Source organism: Natator depressus, chromosome 24 (genome assembly GCF_965152275.1).
Source record: "Natator depressus isolate rNatDep1 chromosome 24, rNatDep2.hap1, whole genome shotgun sequence".
Taxonomy (NCBI): Eukaryota; Metazoa; Chordata; order Testudines; family Cheloniidae; genus Natator; species Natator depressus.
The window spans coordinates 4,335,086-4,356,500 of NC_134257.1; the positions used below are offsets into that span (position 1 = coordinate 4,335,086).

A 21,415-nucleotide genomic window follows, 5' to 3' on the forward strand; every position below is an offset into this window, starting at 1 on the left:
GAAAAGGAGGACTTGTGGCACCTTAGAGACTAACCAATTTATTTGAGCATTAGTTAGTCTCTAAGGTGCCACAAGTCCTCCTTTTCTTTTTGCGGATACAGACTAACACGGCTGTTACTCTGAAACCTGTTTTATCTGGGTGTTTTCTTACACTGCTGACGGGCACAAGATTGCCAGAATTTATCGGCCAGGAGGGGAAAAAAATTAAGAAAATGCTGACTAATTGCATGCAATTTTACCTGTATTTCAAGCAGCTATTTAGAGCTGATCAAAAATTTCAGTGGAGGAAAAAAATTGAAGATTTTTACCAACCCCCTCCCCCCCCAAACCCACCCAATGGACATCAGGGTGCAGTTAGCGACCTTCCTAGAACTCGGACGCCTGGGTTTGCAAGTCTGGTTCAATCTTTTAAGGGAAGCAAAGGATACACCCAAAGAGTTGCTCAACGAGATGAGGGCTTTGATACAGCTGGCTGCCACCCACGTGATGTTTCTGAAACTTTCGTGACCAGAGCTGGTCAGAATTCCTGCAGGAGTTTAAAATTGTGACACAATTCTTGTTGGAATGATGAAATTTTGACACAATTCTTGCCTGACTTGTGAAACTTTTGCTGCCATTTTGACAAAGATTTAAATGTTGACCAAATTTATTTTAAAAAACGGGGAAAATTTCTATAGTTGAAAAAATTCAAAAACATTACTTTTTTTTGAGGCAATAGGGGGGAAAATGTCCCCTCCTTACTGGCCCTCCCACCCGTAACCAGCTGTATTCTTGACCGTCACGTGGAAGGACAAAGTAGCAAAACCTTGGAGGATATAAAGCGCTGATTTGCTGGCACGTTGCTGCTGACTGTTGCCCAGAGGCGGAACAAAGCTCTGGGTTGAAAGTAGTTTTCATTCCGAATCTAGTGGCTTGGCGTGGCTATGCAGCCACAGGGCCTGGGGTTCCGTGTAGATCCTGTGTGGTCACAGATCAGGAGGTCTCCCAGCAAGGTGGTTTTGGGTTATTTGAGCTCTGGATTTCGGCCTTGATCCTGCTGCAGGTTTTTCCGTTTGACATGAATGGCAACGGGGCGGACTGTGCATTGCCTCTAGCCCAGTTTTTTGCCTGTCTAATGAGCCTGGTTCTCCAGCGCCCTGTGCAGTCCTTTACACGGGTGCAAAATTATACCGATGCCACCCACTTGTTTTGCTCTGGTATCAAGGATTGTCCGGCGGGCAGGCCAGTGGAGAGCTGAGTACCAGGCGTTTGCAGATCTCAGTGCCAGGAACTAGCAGGGCAGCTGCTGTTCCACAGAGACAGCTGGAAGATTGTCCCTCTGATTTTGCAGGACTTTTTTGGGAGGTGCATTTGAGCATTCTGCTGGGCAACGGCAGGAGGTGGGCTATTGTTGGGCAGAGCCTTTCTAGGAGACATCTGTGTGAGGAGGAGTCTCCCTTAAAGGAGACCCCCTTTCTCCAAAAGCCCCACATTCCAGCAGCTCCTGTTGGCCAAGGGGAACCCATCAATGTTGCCATTTTGGGGGTGCTCCCTTTGCTAGAAGCTGTGTGTGCTGCTCCTCCAGGGCTCCCAGACCCACCATCCCAGGAAGCGAGGACAGGAATGGGGGTGTCCACCCACAAGGAACTGGGGGTGTGCTGCCTCTGTGGCACTTCCAGCCCTCACCAGACAGGGAGCGCACCTCAAAGCATGACAGTCTTAGTGCCCTCGGGGCCTCTGCCGGACTCCTAAATGGGGTAGCCAGAGACCAAGTCTAGGGCTGAAATCTCAGAGGAAGACACTGGCTTGATTCTTGGTTGCTCTGTTCCTGTGTTCGGAGCAGGGGTTGTATTTGGGATGGTGGGGGAGAGTTGCTTTAGAGCTCCTTTATGGTCTCTAGGCCCAATTACCCTTCACCCAGCACCTTGTGTGCTTACATACACCAGTGGCTGTGAATCAATACCAAAGCATACCGCAGAAGGCACAGGGCAATGGCAAATCAGGCATCCTGTGATCCATGGGCGTGCAGAAACCCTGCCCAGCCTGTAGTTTAAATTAGAGCAGCCTTGGGGGTGCTCTAACTTATGCTCTGCTCCCCATGTCCCTTAAAGGGCCCTGGGAAGCAGAGACTAGCCAGTGCACGGTATGCTTTGGTCACATCCCTGATCTGCCGCCTTACACCAACTCCCCTCCCTGGTGTGGGATTCTCAGAGAGCCAGTTCCACCTATATTAAGGCTCCAAACGGCCAACCTGAGCGTGACTGAGAATCAGAGCGCTAACCTCAGGGGCCGCCAGTTTGAGCCCAGGGAACGTGCCTATAAAATAACGGGAACTAGACCTCACTTGTGGTCCAAGTGGTGACCTGAGTCCAGGTCTCCAGGGGGATGTAAGACACATTCATTCAGCACCCATTGTGGATATACGCACGGAAGGTTTGTTCTTTTTTTTTTTTTTTTTTTTTTTTTCCCAGCGTGGCTTGTGGTCACGGATCTGAAAGGAAATTCAAAAAGGATTCTGGGGAATATTTATCAAAATATTTTTTAAAAAGGAAAAAATAAAATAGGATGGCATTTTTACCAAAAAAAAAAATATATATATATATATTAAAAAAAAGTTCTTAAAACGAAACCATGATGAATAGCTGGAAAAGTAATTGGTTTAGCGAATGATTTTTTTTTTTTGTAGTCTGGCTTATTTTTAAACTCGTGTTTCTACCTGTCCCTGAGCCCAGGTGTCTCCTCTTTTTCTCTGTCTCGCTCTCCCGTCTTTCTCTCTATGTGCTGTAATCGTATTCCGATTTGTAACATACGGAGGAAAATAAAAGACAAACAACCCTGCCTTGGTTCTTTCTGAGGCTGTGATGAACACTATTGTTGAATTTAGCTTTGGAATAGTACAGAGAATAAAAAAACCACAGAAAAATGTAGACGATTTCAATTCTCTAGGACAATAAAAATGTTGATTATTATGAGAGTGGCTGTTTATTGTTGGTTGTTTTGAGGCTCCATGGCTTTGACTTTCAGTGGGCCATAGTACGTACTTCTCTGCCTACGGCTTCCCTATGGTGTCTACCTACTCTCTGATCCAAGTGATTTAGCTGGCTTCCATTAATTAGCACCTCGCAATCTTTAATGTATTGATCCTCACAACCCCCGGTGAAGCAGGGCAGTGCTAGTATTCCCCCTTGTGCAGATGGGGATCTGAAGGCCAAAGAGGCTCAGAACCAGATTTTTAAAGAAATGTAGGCAGCTACCTGAGAACAGACTTTTTGTCTTATTTTCTGTCCCTTTTCCCTAATCGTTCCTACCATTCTGTTGGCTATTTTGCTGGCCGCTGCGCCTTGAGTGGATGTTTTCAGAGAACTGTCCACGGTGACTCCAAGAGCTCTGTCTTGAGCAGTAACCGCTAATTTAGACCCCTTCATTTTGTGTGCACAGTTAGAAGGATACATTGCAATGTGCATTACTTGGCACTTAGCAGCCTAGAATTACATCTGCCAGTATGTCACCCGGTTTCGTGAGATCTCTTTGTAGCTCTTCGCAGTCTGCTTTGGACTTAACTATCCTGAGTCATTTGGTATAGTCTGCAAGCTTTGCCACCTCTCTGTTTACCCCCTTTTCAAGTTCATTTATGAATATGTTGAACAGCACTGGTCCCAGTACAGACCCCTGGGCGGGCCCCCCCTCTTTTTAACTCTCTCCATTGTGAAAACTGACCATTTATTCCTGCCCTTTGTTTCCTGTCTTTTAACCAGTCACGGAGCCAGGAGAGGACCTTCCCTCTTCTCCCATGACAGCTTCCTTTGCTGAAGAGCCTTTGGTGAGGGACCTTGTCAAAGGTTTTCTGAAAGTCCAAGTCCACTCTATCCACGGGATCCCCCTGGTCCACATGCTTATTAACACCCTCAAAGAATTCTAATAGGTTGGTGGGTCTTAGTTACCTTTTTAGCAAATCTGGGCTTAAGTAACTTCAAGGACACACATGGCGTGTGTGATTGATCTGAGTCTTCCAAATCCCAGATTAGCACCCTGCCGCATGGGCTATGCCTGCCTGTGACAGCGACCTACCTACTCCCCTCGATTCACTCTGTCCTCTTGGGCAAATTGCTTTCCCCACTCTGTGCCTTGGTTTCCCCATCTGTAAAGGGGGAGGGTGACTTTTAGCCCTCTTTTGTGAGCCACTTTGAGAGCGAGGTGAAAAGCCGGCTGCAGGGGGGGGCGTTACGGCTCAGGCACTTGCCTGGCACGCAGGAGAGCGGCTTTCAACGCCTGGCACCGCTGTGGGCAAGTCATTTAATCTCTCTCTAAACCTCGCTGCCCCTGCCGGTGGTGTCGGTGCAGCAGCCGGCACAATGGGGCCACCGTCTCAGTCAGGGCCTCTGGCTGCTACCGCAGTGCAAATCATACATCATAAGACCGGGACGATCACCCCCACTTTCCTGCCCCTGTTACCTGGGGCACGGTGCCTACAAACTGGATGGGCTTAGATTCTACGCTGCAGGGGGACGTGGGCCTGGGCCACCTTCTCTGTTTGTGAAAAGCCCCAAGCACAGCGATGCTGCTAAGAAATATCCAGGCTCGCGCCTGCAGGTCCCCCTCCCTGCCCCAGAGTTTGAGCTACAGCAGGCGAGGGGGAGCTGGAGGCCTTGGAAGTGCCACCTCTCTGCTTAAGAGAACGTGCCCTGAGCTACAAGCACATCCGTGTGCAGAGGAGAGGTCTCAGCCCGCGGGGCCGTGCAAAGCCCAGGGGCACCATAGAAAATGGAGACGAGCTGGAGCATTGCCAAGTGCTCCCAGCAAACTACACATCCCAGCATGCCCCTGGCGCCTCTTCTGAGCATGTGCAATCATCCCTGGTGCTTGCTTGCATCTGTTGTGGGTAGATGAGGTCAGAAAGCCTTTGGGAAGATTCCTCTGCAAAGGTTCTTCAGCAGAGGAAGCTGCCATGGGAGAAGAGGGAAGGTCCTTTCATGCATCAGTAACTGGTTAAAAGATAGGAAACAAAGGGCAGGACTAAATGGTCAGTTTTCAGAATGGAGAGAGGTAAATAGTGGTGTCCCCCAGGGGTCTGTACTGGGCCCAGTCCTGTTCCACATATTCATAAACGGTCTGGAAAAAGGGGTAAACGGTGAGGTGGCAAAATTTGCAGATGATACAAAACTGCCCAAGTTAAGACCCAGGCAGACTGCGAAGAGCTACAAAGGGATCTCTCAAAAGTGGGTGACTGGGCAACAAAATGGCAGATGAAATTCAGTGTTGATAAGTGCAAAGTAAGGCACATTGGAAAACATCATCCCAACTATACATACGAAATGATGGGGTCTAAATTAGCTGTTACCACTCAAGAAAGAGATCTTGGAGTCATTGCAGATACTTCTCTAAAAACATCCACTCAATGTGCAGCGGCAGTCAAAAAAGCGAACAGAACGTTGGGACTCATTAAGAAAGGGACAGAAAATATATTAATCCATGGTACGCCCACATCTTGAATACTGCGTGCAGATGTGGTGGCCGAATCTCAGAAAATTAAATTGGAATTGGAAAAGGTTCAGAAAAGGGCAACAAAAATTATTAGGGGTATGGAACAGAGTATGAGGAGAGAGAAATAAGACTGGGGCTTTTCACCTTGGAAAAGAGATGACTAAGAGGGGATATGATAGAGGTCTATAAACTCATAACTGGTGTGGAGAAAGTAAAGAAGGAAGTGTTGTTTATTCCTTCTAACACAAGAACTCGGGGTCACCCAATGAAATTAATAGGCAGCAGGTTTAAAACAAACAAAAGGAAGTATTTCTTCACCCAACGCACAGCCAACCTGTGGAACTCCTTGCCAGAGGATGTTGTGAAGGCCAAGACTATAACAGGGTTCAAAAGAGAACTAGATAAGTTCATGTAGGATCGGTCCATCAATGGCATTTGCCAGTAGCTGGGAATGGGCGACGGGATGGATCACTTGATGATTACCTGTTCTGTCCCTCTGGGGCACCTGGCATTGGCCACTGTCGGAAGACAGGACACTGGGCTAGATGGACCTTTGGGCTCGATTCCTAAGGCTCCCAGCATATGGCGCAGTCACATCTCCCGTAGCGATGTACGCTAATGACCAGAATGGAAAGTGGCCGGGCTGTGGCTACGACAGTGCCAGGCGACCCTGTGCTCCGGGGGGTGGCTGCAGAGCGCAGCAAGGTGGTCTGCATGGAACAAAAATCCATGTGAATGTCGTATGATTCGAGCACGCCCACCAGAGGCCCCAGGCAGAAAGCAGGGCCCAGTTGTGCAAGGTGCTGGACAGGCACATATGAAAAGACAGTCCCTGCTCTAGAGCGCTCGAGAGCTAGTGACATGGAATGGGTTTTATAGATTGGTCACGCGTGGCGTATATAGAAGCTATGTTCTGAAACTATGGCTCTGGCAAAAGCTGCTGATGTATAAAATGAACCAAACCCTGTCCAGCAAGGGAGATTTAGGTTTGATATTAGGAAGCACTTTCTATCTGTAAGGGTAGTTAAGCTCTGGAACAGACATCTAAGGAAGGTTGTGGGATCCCTTCACTGGAGATTTTTCAGAACAGGCTGCACAAACCCCTGTCAGGGCTGGGCTAGGTTTACTGGGCGCAGGGGATGGACTTGGTGACTTCTTGCGGTCCCTTCCAGCGTGACGTTTCCACGATGTGGTGATCTGTGCAAAGGGGACAAAATAGATCAGGGCTTTGTTGAGCGAAAGGTTTGCTGGTGGGGCTGGTCAACGAGTCTCCATCAAAAAACTAATGGAAAATTGTGGGGGGGGATTGGAAGGAGTTTACTGAGCCACTTTTTCTTTTGCAGAATGTGTCTAAAACTTTGATTTTATGTCGAAAAGAGGAACACCGGAAAACTTAAGTGTTCTGCTTCCCAGCCAAAAATTTTCAGTATTCCAAAAAAAAAAAAAAAAAAATTTTGCTGAAAAGTCAAAAATTCCGTTCGAAAATTGAGTTGTTTTCATAGCCCCATTTTTTTCACCTCTGCTCTGTGCTATGCATGTGTGGGCATCATGGAATCTCAGGGTTGGAAGGGACCTCAGGAGCTCGTCTAGTCCCACCCCCTACCAATCCCCAATATTTGCCCCAGATCCCTAAATGGCCCCCTCAAGGATTGAACTCACAACCCTGGGTTTAGCAGGGCAATGCTCAAACCACTGAGCTCTCCATTCCCTGAGGATATCTGTTGTTGCCCATTCCTTAGTGGGGTATGGGGTTGCTAGAGGTTGCTTGTCTGCCCCCCCCCCAGCTCTCTGTCTGTGTGTCTGTTTCCCTAGCTCCCTATCTAGGGACTGTCTGAGCCCCTATGGAAAGTGACCTCCCCTCCCCCCTTCCATCTACACCAGCGCACACATGTGTAACATGCTTCTGATATGCAACATGTCCTTTCTGCACCGGGTGAGCGAGCACAGCTCCAGCCCCCAGAGGGCCAGAAAGCAGGGCACCAAAATAGGACTCTACCAATCCCACACAACACTGCAATGCAGCTGAGTGGATGGTACTACCACACCCAGAATGCAAGGCACCAGGACAAAGACCGAGGGGCGCCGTTGCAATATCCAGAATCCCATGCAAAACGACAAGGGAGGAGGAGCTGTAACACCCAGAATGCAATACACCAGGACAGATGGGGAAGGAGGAGAGGCGGCTGCAATACCCAGAATGCCATGCAACAGGACGGGAGAGGGGCTGCAAAACCCAGAATGCAATGCAATGGGGGGGAAGGAAAGAGTTGCAAAACCCAGAATGCAATGCAATGGGGGGGAAGGAAGGACCTGCAAAACCCAGAATGCAATGCAACAAGATCGATGTTGGGAGGAGAAGGCGACCCGAAGCCCAGAATGCAACGCAAACGGGCAGAGGCCGGAGGGCGGGACTGCACACCCAGAAATGCTGCAAGACCCAGGGATAAGACTACAAGTCCCAGAGTGCAATGCTGCAGAGCAACTATGACAGCAAATCCCAGGATGCATTGCGATTGGGTGTCCCAGTCCCAGGGTGCAGTGCTCCTTCTCCTCTGAAGGCTCACGTGCATGGTGTGATGCAGCTGCAAACTGCTGCTGGAGGGGCCTGGCAGCAGCTGCAGAAGACCAAGGTGAGAAGGGGGGGCTGCCCCCTGGTCCCCCCAAGGGCTGGGTTGCTCGGCTTGCATGCAGGGGTCGTGGGGCAGTGTCTAGGGGAGTAGGGGGTGATGCCGTGGGATGCTGGGGGGGGGGTAGGTGCTGCACGAAGCAGGGCTACTGGGAATGGGGACCTGAGCAGCCTTGAAACCCCCTGGGTAAAGCTGGCTCCCTGCTGGTGCCCCCCTTAAAATCTTCCCCTTGTGCTTTGTTGCTGTGCATAGACCAGCCTGGACTCCTGGGTTCTTTCCCTGGCTCTGGGAGGGGACTGGGGCTTTGTGGGTTTGGGAATTGTGGGGAGGGGGACGAGACCGGGCGATAGGACACCTGGGTTCTGTTTCCTCGCTCGTCTGCTGATTTGCTTTGTGACCTTAGGCCTGCCCTCGGCTGGATCTGGTGACCCGTGACCGCCCTCGCCGAGCAGGACCATGCGTCTGACCGCCCTGCTGGCCATGGCGGCCAGGGTGAAGCTGCCTCCGGACTATCGCCACGGCGTCTACCGGCCCTGGACAGCCGCGGCCAAGGCCAACAATCCCCCTGGGCGGAGACGCAAGAAGGTGTTTGTGGAGCCCATCAGCAAGGAGGACTGGAAGGTGTTCCGTGGAGACACGGTGAGCCCCAGGCATAAGTAGTCCCCCTTTGGGATTGTCTAGCATCGGGCGTCTCTGAGTTTCTGTGCCCCGGGCCAGGGGCTCCCGGATGGAGTTCTAACGGGGACTTGTTGGGTTTCAGGTGGAGATATTAATTGGGAAGGATGCCGGGAAGCAAGGAATGGTGAACCAGGTCATCCGAGCTCGCAACTGGGTCTTTGTGGAAGGTTTGAATACGGTAAGGGAAGGACGGGGGGAAAGCCTCAATCTCCCATGTGTTGGCCAGCTGGAATCAGAACTGCTCTGCTGTGTGTCATATGTCCTATACTGCCAGTGGGGATTCTCCTTTGGCTCAGGCAGCTGGGATCTCAGTGCAGGAGGATCTGAGTTCATCCCCATTGCTGCTCAGGTAGTTCTGAGTCTCCGGTGTGTGGTGCCCAAGGAACCCCGAGAATGACTGTGCAGTGAGCCTGTTCCAAACCCTGGGGCAAGTCAGTCCCCTCTCTGTGCCTGTTTCCCCATCTGTAAGATAGGGATAACCTATACTACATGGGTGGGCTGTGAGGTTTAATCAGCTTGTAATGTGCTTCAGAATGGTGGTATTATTTCTCCCTCCACCTCCCCAAATAGTTACTGGTGCTAGTGATGTGAGAGTGTAAAAGTCCACAACCCAGCCAGGGCAGTGGCTGAACTGGGATGGTCTCCTTGCCCGAGGGCCCCCGGGGCGAGACCAGTGGGTGAGGAAGAGGCAGTGGTTTGAAACCCAGCTCTCCGTTTCCAGCATTACTGTTACATCGGGAAAACCGCCGATTACCCGGGGACGTACATCGCCAGCGAGGCACCCTTGCTGCTCCGACAGGTTGCCCTGGTCGACCCTACGGACAGGTAATCCTGCCCCAGGGCTCCAGGGGTCTGGCCCGGGGCTCGACTGGGCACACTGGCGTCCTTCCAGCTGCCCGAGGGAGGCTGGTGCTGTGTTAAACCCTCACCTAAGGCACTGCCCGCAGCCGTGAACCTACCAGATCTGTCTAGCTAAGCAGTGCTAGGCCTGACCAGTACTTGGATGGGCGACACTCAAGGTTAGAGTCCAAACTCTTTGGGCTAGGACTTGTCTTTGTTCTGTGTCTGTACAGCACCTGGCACTGGGGGGGTGCTGGTCAATGACTCGTGCTGCTAGGTGCTCCTGTGAGGCAAACGGTAATAAGGGAAACCAAGAGTCGGGCCAGAAGTGGCAAGTAATCAATAGGTAATGCAGAATTGACCCCAGTGTGGTGCGAGGGGGCGCTGTGCCCGAGGGAGTGGGGGGCTGGGGCTCAGTAGGGGGTGCTGTGCTCCAGGGAGTCCATGCTGAGCCCAATGCCCCAGCATGGTGGTAGGGGACACTGCGCTGGAGGGGTTGGGAGGGGATGCTCCTTCCGCTGGGTCAGCGCTAACTGCAATGGCCTTGCAAGGTGCTCGGGGGCCCTGTGCTGCAGCAAGAGAGAGACTTCCAAAGACACCAATTGAACCCCCCCCCCCCGGGGGGGGGTATCGTCTGATCCCACTGCCCCCTGCCCTTCCCCCCCAGGAAGCCCACCGAGGTGGAGTGGCGCTACACCGAAGAGGGTGAGCGAGTGAGGGTGTCTCTGCGAACCGGCAGGATCATCCCTGCACCTGTCCACCAGCGCCGGGACGGCATCATCCCAGAGCAGTGGAAAGGTGAGCAGGTTTGCCGGGGGCTTCTCCCGCCTGGCCCTGGGCGATCCGACGTTGCTTTCTGTTGGGAACTGCTGAAAGGTGCCCGATGGACAGGGCTGAAATGGGACAGTGTCTGTGGCATGTGGCACACTTGGGGCCTGACTCTCAGTCGCTCCAGCCCTGTGGATGGCTCTACGCCGCCTTCGTGCTCTGTGTTCTGGAGCCGCGCAGACCTCGGTGTAAGTGAGAGCAGCCACGGAGCTGCTCTAATTTGCAATCTGCTTCCCAGTGCCAAGGGGATTTTGAGTGGGTGCCGGTAAGGTTTTCCTGCGGGCACGGTGCAGAGAATCTGGCCCAGGGGTTTAGAGTGTTCTGTGGAGCCCGCTTTGCAGCTGGGCCAGGGAGGGGATAGTGTTTCCTGGAGTTATTTGTACTATCAGTCGCCCCACAGCCTGGAGCACTGACTGCATTTACAGCTGAGGGCTGGGGTGAGGAGCCCAGGTTGGGAGAGGCCAAGGCTCTTCCGGACACGGGGAAGCCAGGAGTGGGTTTTGTCACACTTGTCTCTTTAGCCCTGTTTCCACTGACGTTTGTTTCCCATCTGGAAAGCGACTGTATAAACCCACGTCACTTTTGAGCTTGTGCCATGGTGATCCCAGGTCCCAAGAGATGGGCCTGATTCTCCCCTGCCCAGCATGGACCCGCTCAGAATGGCAGCAAGCCCCCCCGGGATCTGCGCGTTGAGCCGGCCTCGTTCCTTCTTGCCCTGGGCATGACGTGGCCCGGTCCAATTCCCCTGAGACGTGAGCTGAACTAGAATTCGGCTCCTCCCAGAGCTGGCCCTTCAAGGCTAACGGGGCTACATTTGAGCTCCCTCCCTCATAGCTGGTCTGGCCGCGTGGGAGCGAACCCCCTTCTGCCCCACAGCTGCCTGTGCTGTGCAGATCTCAGGTGGAAGGGGGGAAGTTCTCCACAGCCTCCTGGAGACGGTGCTGAGAACGAGGTTGTAATGTACTCCCCTCTCCCCGGCAGATGGGCCAAAGGACACCTCGGTGGATGATGCGCTGGACAGGACCTATCAGCCGTCCCTGAAAATATTCGAAGAAGAAATCCTGGAGCTGCAGGGCATCGTGGAGACGCGCCGAGCCAAGAAATCCTATTGGTATTAGCACCTCTGCAGCGAGCGGCCTCTGCCTGCGACCCCAGCGCTAACGCCACGTGGCTGGTGGGCGGCCCGCTCTCCTGGAGTCCCCAATTGTCTTCGTACGTCTGGACAGCAAAGGCCTGGCTGCCCAGCCCAAGGCGATAGCTGTGGCTGCAGGCCTCTTGCAATCAGGGCCTGCCCCTCCCGCCGGCCAGCCGGCAATAAAGACGTCCTGACCCCTTTTGTATGCCAGCCAGGGCCATCTTTCTTTCTGAGCTGCAGGGCATGCATCCCTCCTGTGGCAGCGAACGCGGCCCCTCTCGCTGCCACTGCCTGGGTAGAGACCCGCGCGGAACCGGGTCGGGCTTATGAATCCTGTTGGTTACGGCAGAGCCCGAGTGGGGCCCCGCTGTCCTCGGTGCTGTCCAGACACAGTCAGAGCGGAGAGTCTGACCAGCCGCGGGCTCGGGGAAAGGCACCCCCGAGGAGCCAGCGCAGCGATGGCAGCCAGTGGCATGGGGTGTTTTTTTGGGGGGGGAGGGGGGGTGTTAGTCGGCAGGGAATGAATGGAAAGGGCTGGAGCAAACAGCCAAGTCGCACAGGCTGAGACAGCTGAATCAAAATAGCAGTAATTTCCCCCGTCCCGCCCACCCGGCTAAATAGGGGGGAGGGCTGGGTGGCCCCAGTTGTCCCCCACCTTAGGCTGTAACTCTGTTTGGTTCAGCCTCTGGGTGCAGAGGAAGGAGGCCTGGCGTCTGGGGTGCCAGTTTGGGATCAGATCCCAGCTCTGCTACAGGCTGCATGGGTGACCTTAGGACAGTTACTTAACCCCTGTTCCATTCTGTACAGGGGTGGGGTGGGGAATGATAATTCCTTCCATCGTGTGCGGGGGGTGGGGAGTGGGATAAGTACCAGAGGGGTGAGCACCTCGCAAGCTGGGACGTAAGGGGAGCCATGAACTACCCCCATTAGGATTAACTGCTTGTTACGGCCCCGCCCAGCCCCGCGCACGGCCCCCCACCCATCGTGTTCTGCACAGATCCGTGTGAGGGTCAGTGCCTGTCCCCTGCAGACGAGGCAGGGAGCAGTGACGGACAATGCAAACCACTGCTCTTTGGGGGCGGTGTTTATTTTGGGTGAGAGGGTCAGCTGAAGGGGGGGAGAGAAGGCCAGGAAGGTGGGGGGGGGGGCAGGTAAAGCAGGTGGAGTTGCAGAGACTGGGCAATCAGCCAGTCAGCACCTGGAGCAGCAGCTGCTGCCTGTTGTCCCTGACTCGCTGCTGCAACACGGCCCTGCTGGGCTTCCTCTGGTGCCCGGGGCTGGCTCCTCCTTGGACTCTTCCAGCCCAAGGAGACGGGGGGTTGGGGGAAAGAAACCTCCCTGCCCTTCAGTGGGGCTGAAGGGGGAAGGATTGGTCCTGGGTGGGCCACATCATCTCCCTCCCCATGTGCAACTGCCGCAGAACTTTCTGAGGCTGCTGTAGCCTGACTCCCCCAGTGCCCGCCTCTTCTCACAGTGTGCGCCGCCTCCGTTCCCGTACGCTGTTAAACAGCTGCCATGTTCCTCCCCAGAGGCTGCGGCAGGGCCGCAGCCGGCGATTCCTGTGCATCAATGGACGCTGGTGCGAGTCAGTCTTCCCCTGCCAGCGTGGATAACGCAGAGTCCAGCCCAGCCTTGGCCGCCACCAGCACTAGGTTCCGGGGCGAGAAGCTGGGGTTAAACAGGGGGATCAACTGGCACTGGAAGCCTGCAGGGGAAGAGGGGGAGGGACACAGAGTAGTTCACAGGTGGGCGGCCCCATGATTTGTAGTGAGTACTTACAGGTCTGGCGAGTGGGGGGCCGTACAGAGGGACACGTGCTTGCTCGCCCAGTGAGTAGGTGGTGGAAGAGACAGGAACATGCGTGCTCGCTCGCTGGGTGAACGGGAGACCATATGGCTGGATCCATGCGCTTGCTAGCCCAACAAATGGGGGGCTGCACGGAGGGGGACACGCGCTCGCTCGCCCAGCGAGGAGTTAGCCTGGGGAGTTACTGGTATTGAGGCCTGGGCTCTCTGTGGACTACAAAGGGCTGCTATTGGCGAGCGGCAGTGGAGGGGAAAACACAAGGGTGCTGCATCCAGCCCCCCAAGGATGAACGTGCTTGTCCATACCAGGCAGAGGAGGGTTTAAATCCCCCCGCGATGGAGAGAAATGGCTACAAGGAGCAGCTCAGGGTAAGTGCAAATGGCCGCAGCCCTCCCACACCCCCAAATGTAAAGGAGATGGCTGTCTCTGCCCTGGATCCCAGGCCTGGGAGGGGCGTGGGTCGGTCCGAGGCACTCACCTTGCTCCTGCAGGTAGATCATCCTATCCAGCAGGATGAGGGTCTCCACCAGCGGCGCCAAAAGCAGGGCCAGGCTGAAGAAGGCCACCACGTTCTGTTGCTGGGCCAGCATGGCGTCAACGCAGGCCCGATCCAGAGGGGCGGCCGGGTCCAGCCCCACACACTGCAAGCCCAGCCGGGCGTACCTGCCAAGGTGAAGCAGCGTGGCCCCGTCAGCTCTGCGCCCTGCCGCCCACCCCAGGGCAGCTCAGCCAGAGCTGACTGGATGCTGGCAGGGCCCCCAGCTCAACCCCAGCCACTTGCCACCCTGCCCCTAGCTCTAGCCACCAAATCCAAGCAGGGAAGGGAACCCGGGAGTTGTACACCACTCATGTCTATACATCTTTGGGCATCAGTTGTCAGAGGCAGTATGGGTAGCAGACTGGGCATTTGCCCAGAGCCCATTAACCCCTGAGTTACCCTCAGGTTAGCCAGTCAGATGGGGGGATCAGGGATGTCATGTCCCGGTGCCTCAGTTTCCCCATCTGTGAAAAGTGGAGAGTTGTGCCCCTAAGTTGTTTAAATAGCAATCAATAGGAGCTGAGAGCCGGGTGCTAGGACCCAGGGGGCAGTTGCCTCCATCACTTTCAATGAGGGTCTGTATCCAAACAGCCCCCGAGTTCTGGGGAATTTCTGAGCAGGATCAGCCCTCCCATCTCCAGTAAGGAGCCAGAACCGGAGCCCCGTCTCTCGTCTCCCCGGCGTCTAGGGCTGTCGAGATGGGATGAGGCCCGTCTCTGCTGCGTGGCCGGTGGCTGGTTAGCGAGGCCAGGCTTTGCTAAGACACACCACGCCGGCTGACTCACTCCTCGAAGGCTAGCTGGTGGGCCTTGTTGATGGTCTGCACCCCGAGGCGTCTCTTTGCTGGGTCAGCTGCCCGGATCAGCATCTCCAGCATGGCGCGGTAGCAGTGGGTCCGCAGGACGGGGCTCTTGCTCCTCAGCCGCAGTGCGTAGTCCTCTATGGCGTGGCAGGCCGCTTCCCGCGCCTTATAGGAGAGGGCGTGGCCCGGCAGGCCGGCCACCCAGGTGCTCAGGGGGTAGCCGTACTCAGGCTGGTCGGTGGAAGGAGGAGGCAGTGCTGCGAGGCCAGGGGGGGTCGGCTCCTCCTGGGTGGTGAGCTTCATGTAGCAGCAGGCCACCGAGGTCACGGCCACCACATGGGGGCAGCGGGTGAAGTGTCTGAGCAGGGCTACGCTGAGATCCCCGCATGCGTGCAGGCCGGTCAGGAGCAGCCTGCCCTCCGCCAGTGGCCCCAGGGGATTTACTGCCATTGGGCGGCTCGGTCGATACAGAGGGTGAGGCCCATTGGGAACGCAGCCACGGCCTCTGCTTCCGAAGGGATCTGGGGATCCCCTGTGCTCCTCTCTTGCAGCAGCCATGCAGCCCCATCCTCCTGGCCCCTTCTCTCCAGCCTTGCCCATCTCTACCATGTCTCTGCCACCCCCACAAGGGGCTGTGGGGGGAATGCTCTTCCATGGCTCTGGCAAATCGCAGGTGGCACCTGCCTCCAGGGACGGGCCGCTTTCTGCCATGGGAGATTGAGCTGTGTCTATCCCTCGCTGCGGCAGGAGGAGGAACTCCTGCCATGGTGCTTGGGGGTCGACCCACCCCACCACATGGCTTGGCCCACGGAGGGAGATCTCCCACGGATCCTGCAGGAAGGGAGAAACAAAGAATCACAGACAGCCACTCAGTGGTGGTTGTCTGAGCTCAACACTGCAGCAGATGATCAGACTATGGGTCCTGCTCCAAGAGAGGCCAATGCTGGCGGCCTGAGAGACAGGTGCAAACTGTGCCGTCACAGTGGGCCACCATGGAATAAAGGGAAGTTCCTTCGCCTCTGGCAGTAAAGGGTTAACTCCTTACAGACTGGTTACAGTCTGAGCTCTGGCCGCCCTGATCAAGGGGCAGCTCAAACCCAGTAAGCTGTTAACAAAAAGCCACCCAGCAGCGCCAGGATGAAAGCCCCCATCTCAGAAACACAGTTCCATGCCGTAGCTACTAGACTTTGCTCCTCAGCTGGAGCCTAGCTTCTTCCCTGGACAAGCTTCAGGTAAAAATATTAATAATCTCTCCTTAAATGGGCCACAGCCTGGATTTCCTCCAGGCGGGAAGCATCAGGAGGATATATCTCTCTAGCATTGGGTTATCTGAGCACCTCACCATGGGAGATGGACCCCTGGGAGGTAGGGGGCTCTGTCCCATTTCACAGATGGGGAACTGAGGCACAGGGTAGATTAAGTGTTGCTCAAAGAGCCAGAAACACAACCCAAGTCTCTTGAGTCCTAAGCCAGTGCCCTACCCTCTAGGCTGTCCTTCCGCCCCCACTGGAATTTAACCATTGCCTGGTGTGAAGAGCCCACTGATCTGCACCGGGCATTAGCCTTGGGGCCCTCCTCCGCCCCCCACTGCACCGTTTACCTTGGCTCGTCGCGCTTGCTCCTTCTCCAGCGCCCACACCAGTTCTCGGTCAAACTTAGTCGCCATGTCAACCAGGCGTCCGTCTCCCTCAATCGCCGTGACAGACAAACCCAGGCCAAAGGCCAGAAAGCGAGAGAGATGGCCCTTAAAGGGGAACACACACCGACTGTCAACACTGCTGCTCCTCTGGGAGTTTTTGAATCCTCCCTCCCCTCCCCCCTGCACTGGAAGATTCAAGGTTATTAGGGAGGGAAGGGGGACGTATTTCCCTGCACTGGGGCAAGTCATGATTTTTGAGTGCTTGGGTTGGGGGCCTGCGACAGAGTGCTGAGAACCGGCAGCTCAATCAGCACTCTGGTCACTGGAAATCCAATTTGTTCCCCTCCCGCCCTCCCAGAGGACCTGATTGAGGGAGGGAATGGCTAATGTCTAGATCAGCCTGAGCTGGGGACAGCTAAGGAGATCATTAGCAAGTTAACTGCAAGAGTGAAAAAGGAGCACAAGACGGACGTGCAAAGGAGAGAGAAAAAGAAAGGCAGGCCAGCAAGCCAGGGTAAAGGGAGATCTCTGGGTGGAGCCCGCTCTTCTCTCTGGCCCGGGGACGATGACTGTATGTTACTATAAACAGAATGGCTGCATGGGACTGTACGGGGTGGTGGCGGCTGAGATCATACAAATAAAAGACATAGTGGTGGTTACAAACCAGAGTTGCAGGGCCCTATCACAAAAGCACAGTGCGTGCGAAGCAGGACGTGCAACTGATTAGAAGCTGCACAGGGGACTGTAGAGAGACAGCTCCTAGGTGAGTTCGGTCTCCATAATCCATTCAGTTCTTGGCCTCTCCGATCATGCTGGTGAGTTTTGGGATACGGTCTCCTGGGAAGTGAGCTACTCCCCACTATGTCACAGGCGCCATCAGCTGGCAAGGTCTTAGGGTCACCCGCAGTCCAGGGCGGGACTCCAAATGGGGGACATAAAGGTGAAAGGAACCTCGTGAGCCAGCCCATCACCCAACCTATGCAACAGGAGACAATGCACCTCACCCCTCCAGGGAGGGATCTGGGACACAAAATATAATTCAAACCACGGAACTACAGGCTCCCAGCGACCTACCTGGCCAGAGCCAATATCTACCACCTGATCACACCTGGTGATCTCGCTCAGTTTCTTCACCACCTGAGGAAAAGATAAAGATGCAGACTCATCAAGGAACTTGTCAGCAGAAAGGCCCAGGCTGTCCAGCTTGGGTGCTGAGAGTTAGCCACCGAAATCCGTGTTGCAACACCTAGGAAGGTGGCCTGCTTCTCAACACAGCTTCCGCTCACCTCAGGGCACAACATCTTGACAAATCGGGCCCCTTTTATTGGGCTGCTCAGTCAAGGACGCAGCTGGGAGAACCCTCAGCTAGGAGAACGTTGGCCAATGGCCTTCGCACTTTTCCTTACCGTGACCCTATGTTGCAACCGAAAAGCCTGTGGGGACCCCCCGATAAAGGGAGGACAGCGGTGACCACTCTTGGACCCATGTGTGACCCCCTTTTCCTCTGGAACTGCAACTCCCCAGCTGGAAACCCATGATCTTGGCCTTTGCCAGAGGAAAGACTGGACTCAATTGCTGGTCTTCCTCCTCCTCCGCCAAGACATGCCATTCCTGAGAGCTGAGGAGAGTCACCTTCTAATGAATCTGATCGCTTCATCACCCTGACCCTGCTACTAGGAATTATACTATGGAGGCTGTTGCTTATTCTGCTTTGATGGCACTCTAGCCACATGGGCTGGAGACATAGTGGAGACATGGGGAAGGATACAGCCAGCCATAGTGGTGGATGGAAGGTGCATGATAATGGAGTGACTTGCTGGCAAGTTAGGCTGCCTTTGCCTACCATACAGTATTGCTCTTAATGACTTGTGTTATCATAGTGCTAGGAGCCTCAGTCATGGACCAAGACCAGGGTTCCAAGGACTCTTCTCTCTGTGGTTCTGTTCCTGAGCACACCGCGCCTGTTCCAATCAATAGGCATCTTTCCATCATCTTCAGAGGGCTTTGGATTAGGCTCCTAATGAATAGTATTTTCATGCAGGCTGTCTTCCAGCATGGTTCACGGGGCTTTAATAAGCGGCGACACCAGGTTTTGGCACTACCGAGACCCCAACATTCACCACACTGGCCACGGTACTATGCTGTCTTCTTTTCTGACTACAGGGAGATAGAGCCTGCTCCAAAGCCCTTTGGATTTGATGGAAAGACTCCCGTTGACTCCAGCGAATGCAGAGCGCCCATCGGCACATCTTGATGCTCCTGGGGATGTGAAGTGGGAAAGGAGGCTAGGATAGGAGAAAGTGAGACCCCAGAGATGAGGGTAGACCCAAGGTCTGCTGGATTCACTAGGAGGGTGGTGAAGCACTGGAATGGGTTCCCTAGGGAGGTGGTGGAATCTCCATCCTTAGAGGTTTTTAAGTCCCGGCTTGACAAAGCCCTGGCTGGGATGATTTAGTTGGGGTTGGTCCTGCTTTGAGCAGGGGGTTGGACTAGATGACCTCCTAAGGTCTCTTCCAACCCTAATCTTCTATGATTCTATTGGATTCACAGCTACAATGATGTCATCGTTCCTACTGGGGACAAGAAGTGCTAGCCACAAACCTTCCCAAGCTGCCGGATTTCATGCTGCTTTTTGGGCTTCACGTGCTTCCGGAAAAGGGGGTTAAGCTTAGCACTCTGGCACTGGTTCTCCCTGAACTCCTCTGGCCTCCCGGTCGCCAACGTGCCGCCTCTCCCACGAGGTGTTCTGGAGAAAGCCAATGTGTGCGCTGTAGCTTTAAAGGCCAGCAAGGAGAGCGGCCACACCACGCTGTAACTGACAGCACAAAGACAGCAGTTAGTGTATGGACAAGGAGTTCCCATTGCTCTCACACCAAAGGGACTGAACAGACTACAGCTGTACAAATCATTTCACCCACCGGGGAAATGCGACCACCTCTGGACTAGAATGTGGCAGCTGTTTAAAAGCACAGAGGAACAGTATGTGGCAGTTCAGGATGGGCGGTAATGAAGCAAATCATATCCAAGTTGAACTGCATGGGGAATTTAAGGAGGCAGAATGCTGGATTTAGGCCACTGGGAATACAACCCTGACTCTTTCGAATAAAAAAAGTGCAGTGGCATCTTTAAAGGCCACAAGTCTCTGCTTGTCTGTATCTCTAAGCCTTTCCAAAGCACCTGTCAACATATCTAGCCACTGAGCGGTTTTCATACCCTCTCTGACAGGCATTACCTCTATCACCACAGCACTCCCTAGCACCATGCGAGGGCTTTGGTCCAGAACTGACTCAGAAGGGAAACCATCCTCTGCTTTAATTGACAATGCAGCCTGCAGACACAAGCCCTGCCTGCGGTCAGATGCCCCTTGCCAACCCCTGCAGCGAAAAGAAGCCCACAGAGGACACTAGTAAAGCCCCTTTAACAGGAGCATGTTCTTACCAAACTTCCTCCGGTTTTCCGTTCTCCAGCAAGACGGCAGCGAGTTGTGGGGAGGGGAGATCGGTGAGCACTGCCTGCCAGGAATAAGGAAGCTTCCCCCAAAGATTATCAGTGAAAAACTCCTGCAGGGAAGAAAGGGTGATGGGGAAGGGGAAAGTTCAGGCAACAGCACTCATCATCCAAGCCCACCCCCAGCACTCAAACCCCAACCAAGATAATGACCCCATTTTGCTATGCGCTGTACCTATACATAGTGAGAGACAGTCCCTGCCTCAAATTGTTTACAATCTAAATAGACAAAACCAACAGAGTGGGAGGGGAAATTGAGGCACCGTGACTTGACCAAGGTCACACAGCAAGTCGATGGCAGAGGCAGGAATGAATCCCAGTCTCCTATGTCCCAGGTCAGTGCCCTACATGCCGGACCACGCTGCCTCTCAGCAAAGTCCAACCACGGTTTGAATAGGACTCACAATGATGTAGGAGTCCACAATGGAGCCATAGAGAGAGAGGACATGGGTGATGTTCACTGCTAACTGCTTCTGCTCCTCCAAAGAGAGGGGCTGGCCGGAGAGCACCGTCATCGCAGTGTGGGGTGAACCTGAGAGGTGGGAAATGGTGCACAAAGAAAGAGTTAAAACTAAAGGAAAAAGGGAGAGAATCACCGAGCAGGAAGGTCTGAATGAACGCGCTTGGCTCCTTTAATGACTCTTTGCAGCATGGGGTCCCTTATGTAAAGGAGGTGAGGGGCACTTCCTGGGGGAGAGGGAAGGCCAGTCCAAAGGGGCATTCGCCCCCTGGCATCTCTGCCCACTAGGATGCCAGGCTTGGGGGTGGGTTGGTGATGTGGGCTCCTTTACACTGGCAAACGGGCTGAGGTCCAGCAAACTCATTTCCCGTAGGATGCGGAACAGCCCTCCAGAGGTCTGGATCCAGGCTGGCGCCTGAGAGGGGAAGGCCCCACATCCCCTCAGGCCACTGCTGCGCTGTGCGCCGTGGCTCCGTGCTGGCCTGTGCCGCGCCACCCCGGCATCGGCTGGGCGGGGCGCTGGGGCTGCATTGTGCCGTGTGGCCGGGCGTCCCCGGGGCTGCCGTGACGCGACTCTCGCAAGGCACTGTTGTGATGGGGGGACACGGGGCTATTCGCGCGGGACACCCCCGCACTGTGACATCACCCTGAGGCGCTGCCAGGACGTCACATCGCCACAGCGCGGCGCTGCGTCACGCGGTGAGGCTGTGACATCACCAGAAGGCGTTGCCATGGCATTGCGCAGTATAACTGTGGTGGCGTGGCATGACGTCATAGCACTGTGACGTCATCGCGCGGCACGTCCCTATGACATCGCCCATGATGCAGTTCTGTCTGTGTCGCCAGCAGACGTCACCAGCCCCCTGTCCCCGCCCGAGGGGGGCGCAGCGCGAGTCTCCTGGCCCCCCAGCTCCTTCGGCCCCATAGAGCTCACCCTCCGCACGGCTAGAGTGCCCAACGGCACATCGCACCCACTCACCGCTCTCTATGGTCTCCCTCGCCGCAGAACTGCGCACGCGCAAGCGCCCTCCCAGCCCCGCGTGCCTCCAGAGGTGCACACGCATGCGTACAATCTCGCCTCTGTGCCTCAACAGC

At 54.7% G+C, this 21,415-nt stretch overlaps 2 protein-coding genes across 2 annotated transcripts; one reads left to right on the forward strand and one right to left on the reverse strand.

Annotated features, from left to right (window-relative positions):
• The first annotated feature begins 7,937 nt into the window (after window positions 1-7,937).
• On the forward strand, window positions 7,938-11,773 carry MRPL24 (mitochondrial ribosomal protein L24). Its single transcript, XM_074938900.1, has 6 exons — window positions 7,938-8,090; window positions 8,491-8,726; window positions 8,848-8,943; window positions 9,487-9,590; window positions 10,273-10,403; window positions 11,415-11,773. The coding sequence occupies exons 2-6, from the start codon at window positions 8,544-8,546 to the stop codon at window positions 11,549-11,551; spliced, it is 651 nt and encodes a 216-aa protein (XP_074795001.1). The 5' UTR covers window positions 7,938-8,090; window positions 8,491-8,543; the 3' UTR covers window positions 11,552-11,773.
• A 915-nt stretch (window positions 11,774-12,688) lies between these two features.
• On the reverse strand, window positions 12,689-21,398 carry METTL25B (methyltransferase like 25B). Its single transcript, XM_074938894.1, has 9 exons — window positions 21,300-21,398; window positions 20,265-20,392; window positions 19,792-19,913; window positions 18,955-19,168; window positions 17,428-17,490; window positions 16,315-16,458; window positions 14,698-15,545; window positions 13,853-14,037; window positions 12,689-13,273 (listed from the first exon to the last, which is right to left on the reverse strand). The coding sequence occupies exons 1-9, from the start codon at window positions 21,382-21,384 to the stop codon at window positions 13,155-13,157; spliced, it is 1,908 nt and encodes a 635-aa protein (XP_074794995.1). The 5' UTR covers window positions 21,385-21,398; the 3' UTR covers window positions 12,689-13,154.
• Between the last annotated feature and the right edge of the window lie 17 nt (window positions 21,399-21,415).

What these genes read in the sequence shown, in the direction of transcription:
- MRPL24 (XM_074938900.1), top strand. Translation starts at nt 8,544, where the DNA reads ATGCGTCTGACCGCCCTGCTGGCCATGGCGGCCAGGGTGAAGCTGCCT. An exon ending in AGGTGTTCCGTGGAGACACG is followed by an intron (nt 8,727 to 8,847) that starts GTGAGCCCCAGG and finishes GTTGGGTTTCAG; the next exon opens with GTGGAGATATTAATTGGGAA. An exon ending in TTGTGGAAGGTTTGAATACG is followed by an intron (nt 8,944 to 9,486) that starts GTAAGGGAAGGA and finishes CTCCGTTTCCAG; the next exon opens with CATTACTGTTACATCGGGAA.
- METTL25B (XM_074938894.1), bottom strand. Translation starts at nt 21,384, where the DNA reads ATGCGTGTGCACCTCTGGAGGCACGCGGGGCTGGGAGGGCGCTTGCGC. An exon ending in GGAAAACCGGAGGAAGTTTG is followed by an intron (nt 19,169 to 19,791) that starts GTAAGAACATGC and finishes TTGTGCTGTCAG; the next exon opens with TTACAGCGTGGTGTGGCCGC. An exon ending in TAGATATTGGCTCTGGCCAG is followed by an intron (nt 16,459 to 17,427) that starts GTAGGTCGCTGG and finishes TTCCCCTTTAAG; the next exon opens with GGCCATCTCTCTCGCTTTCT.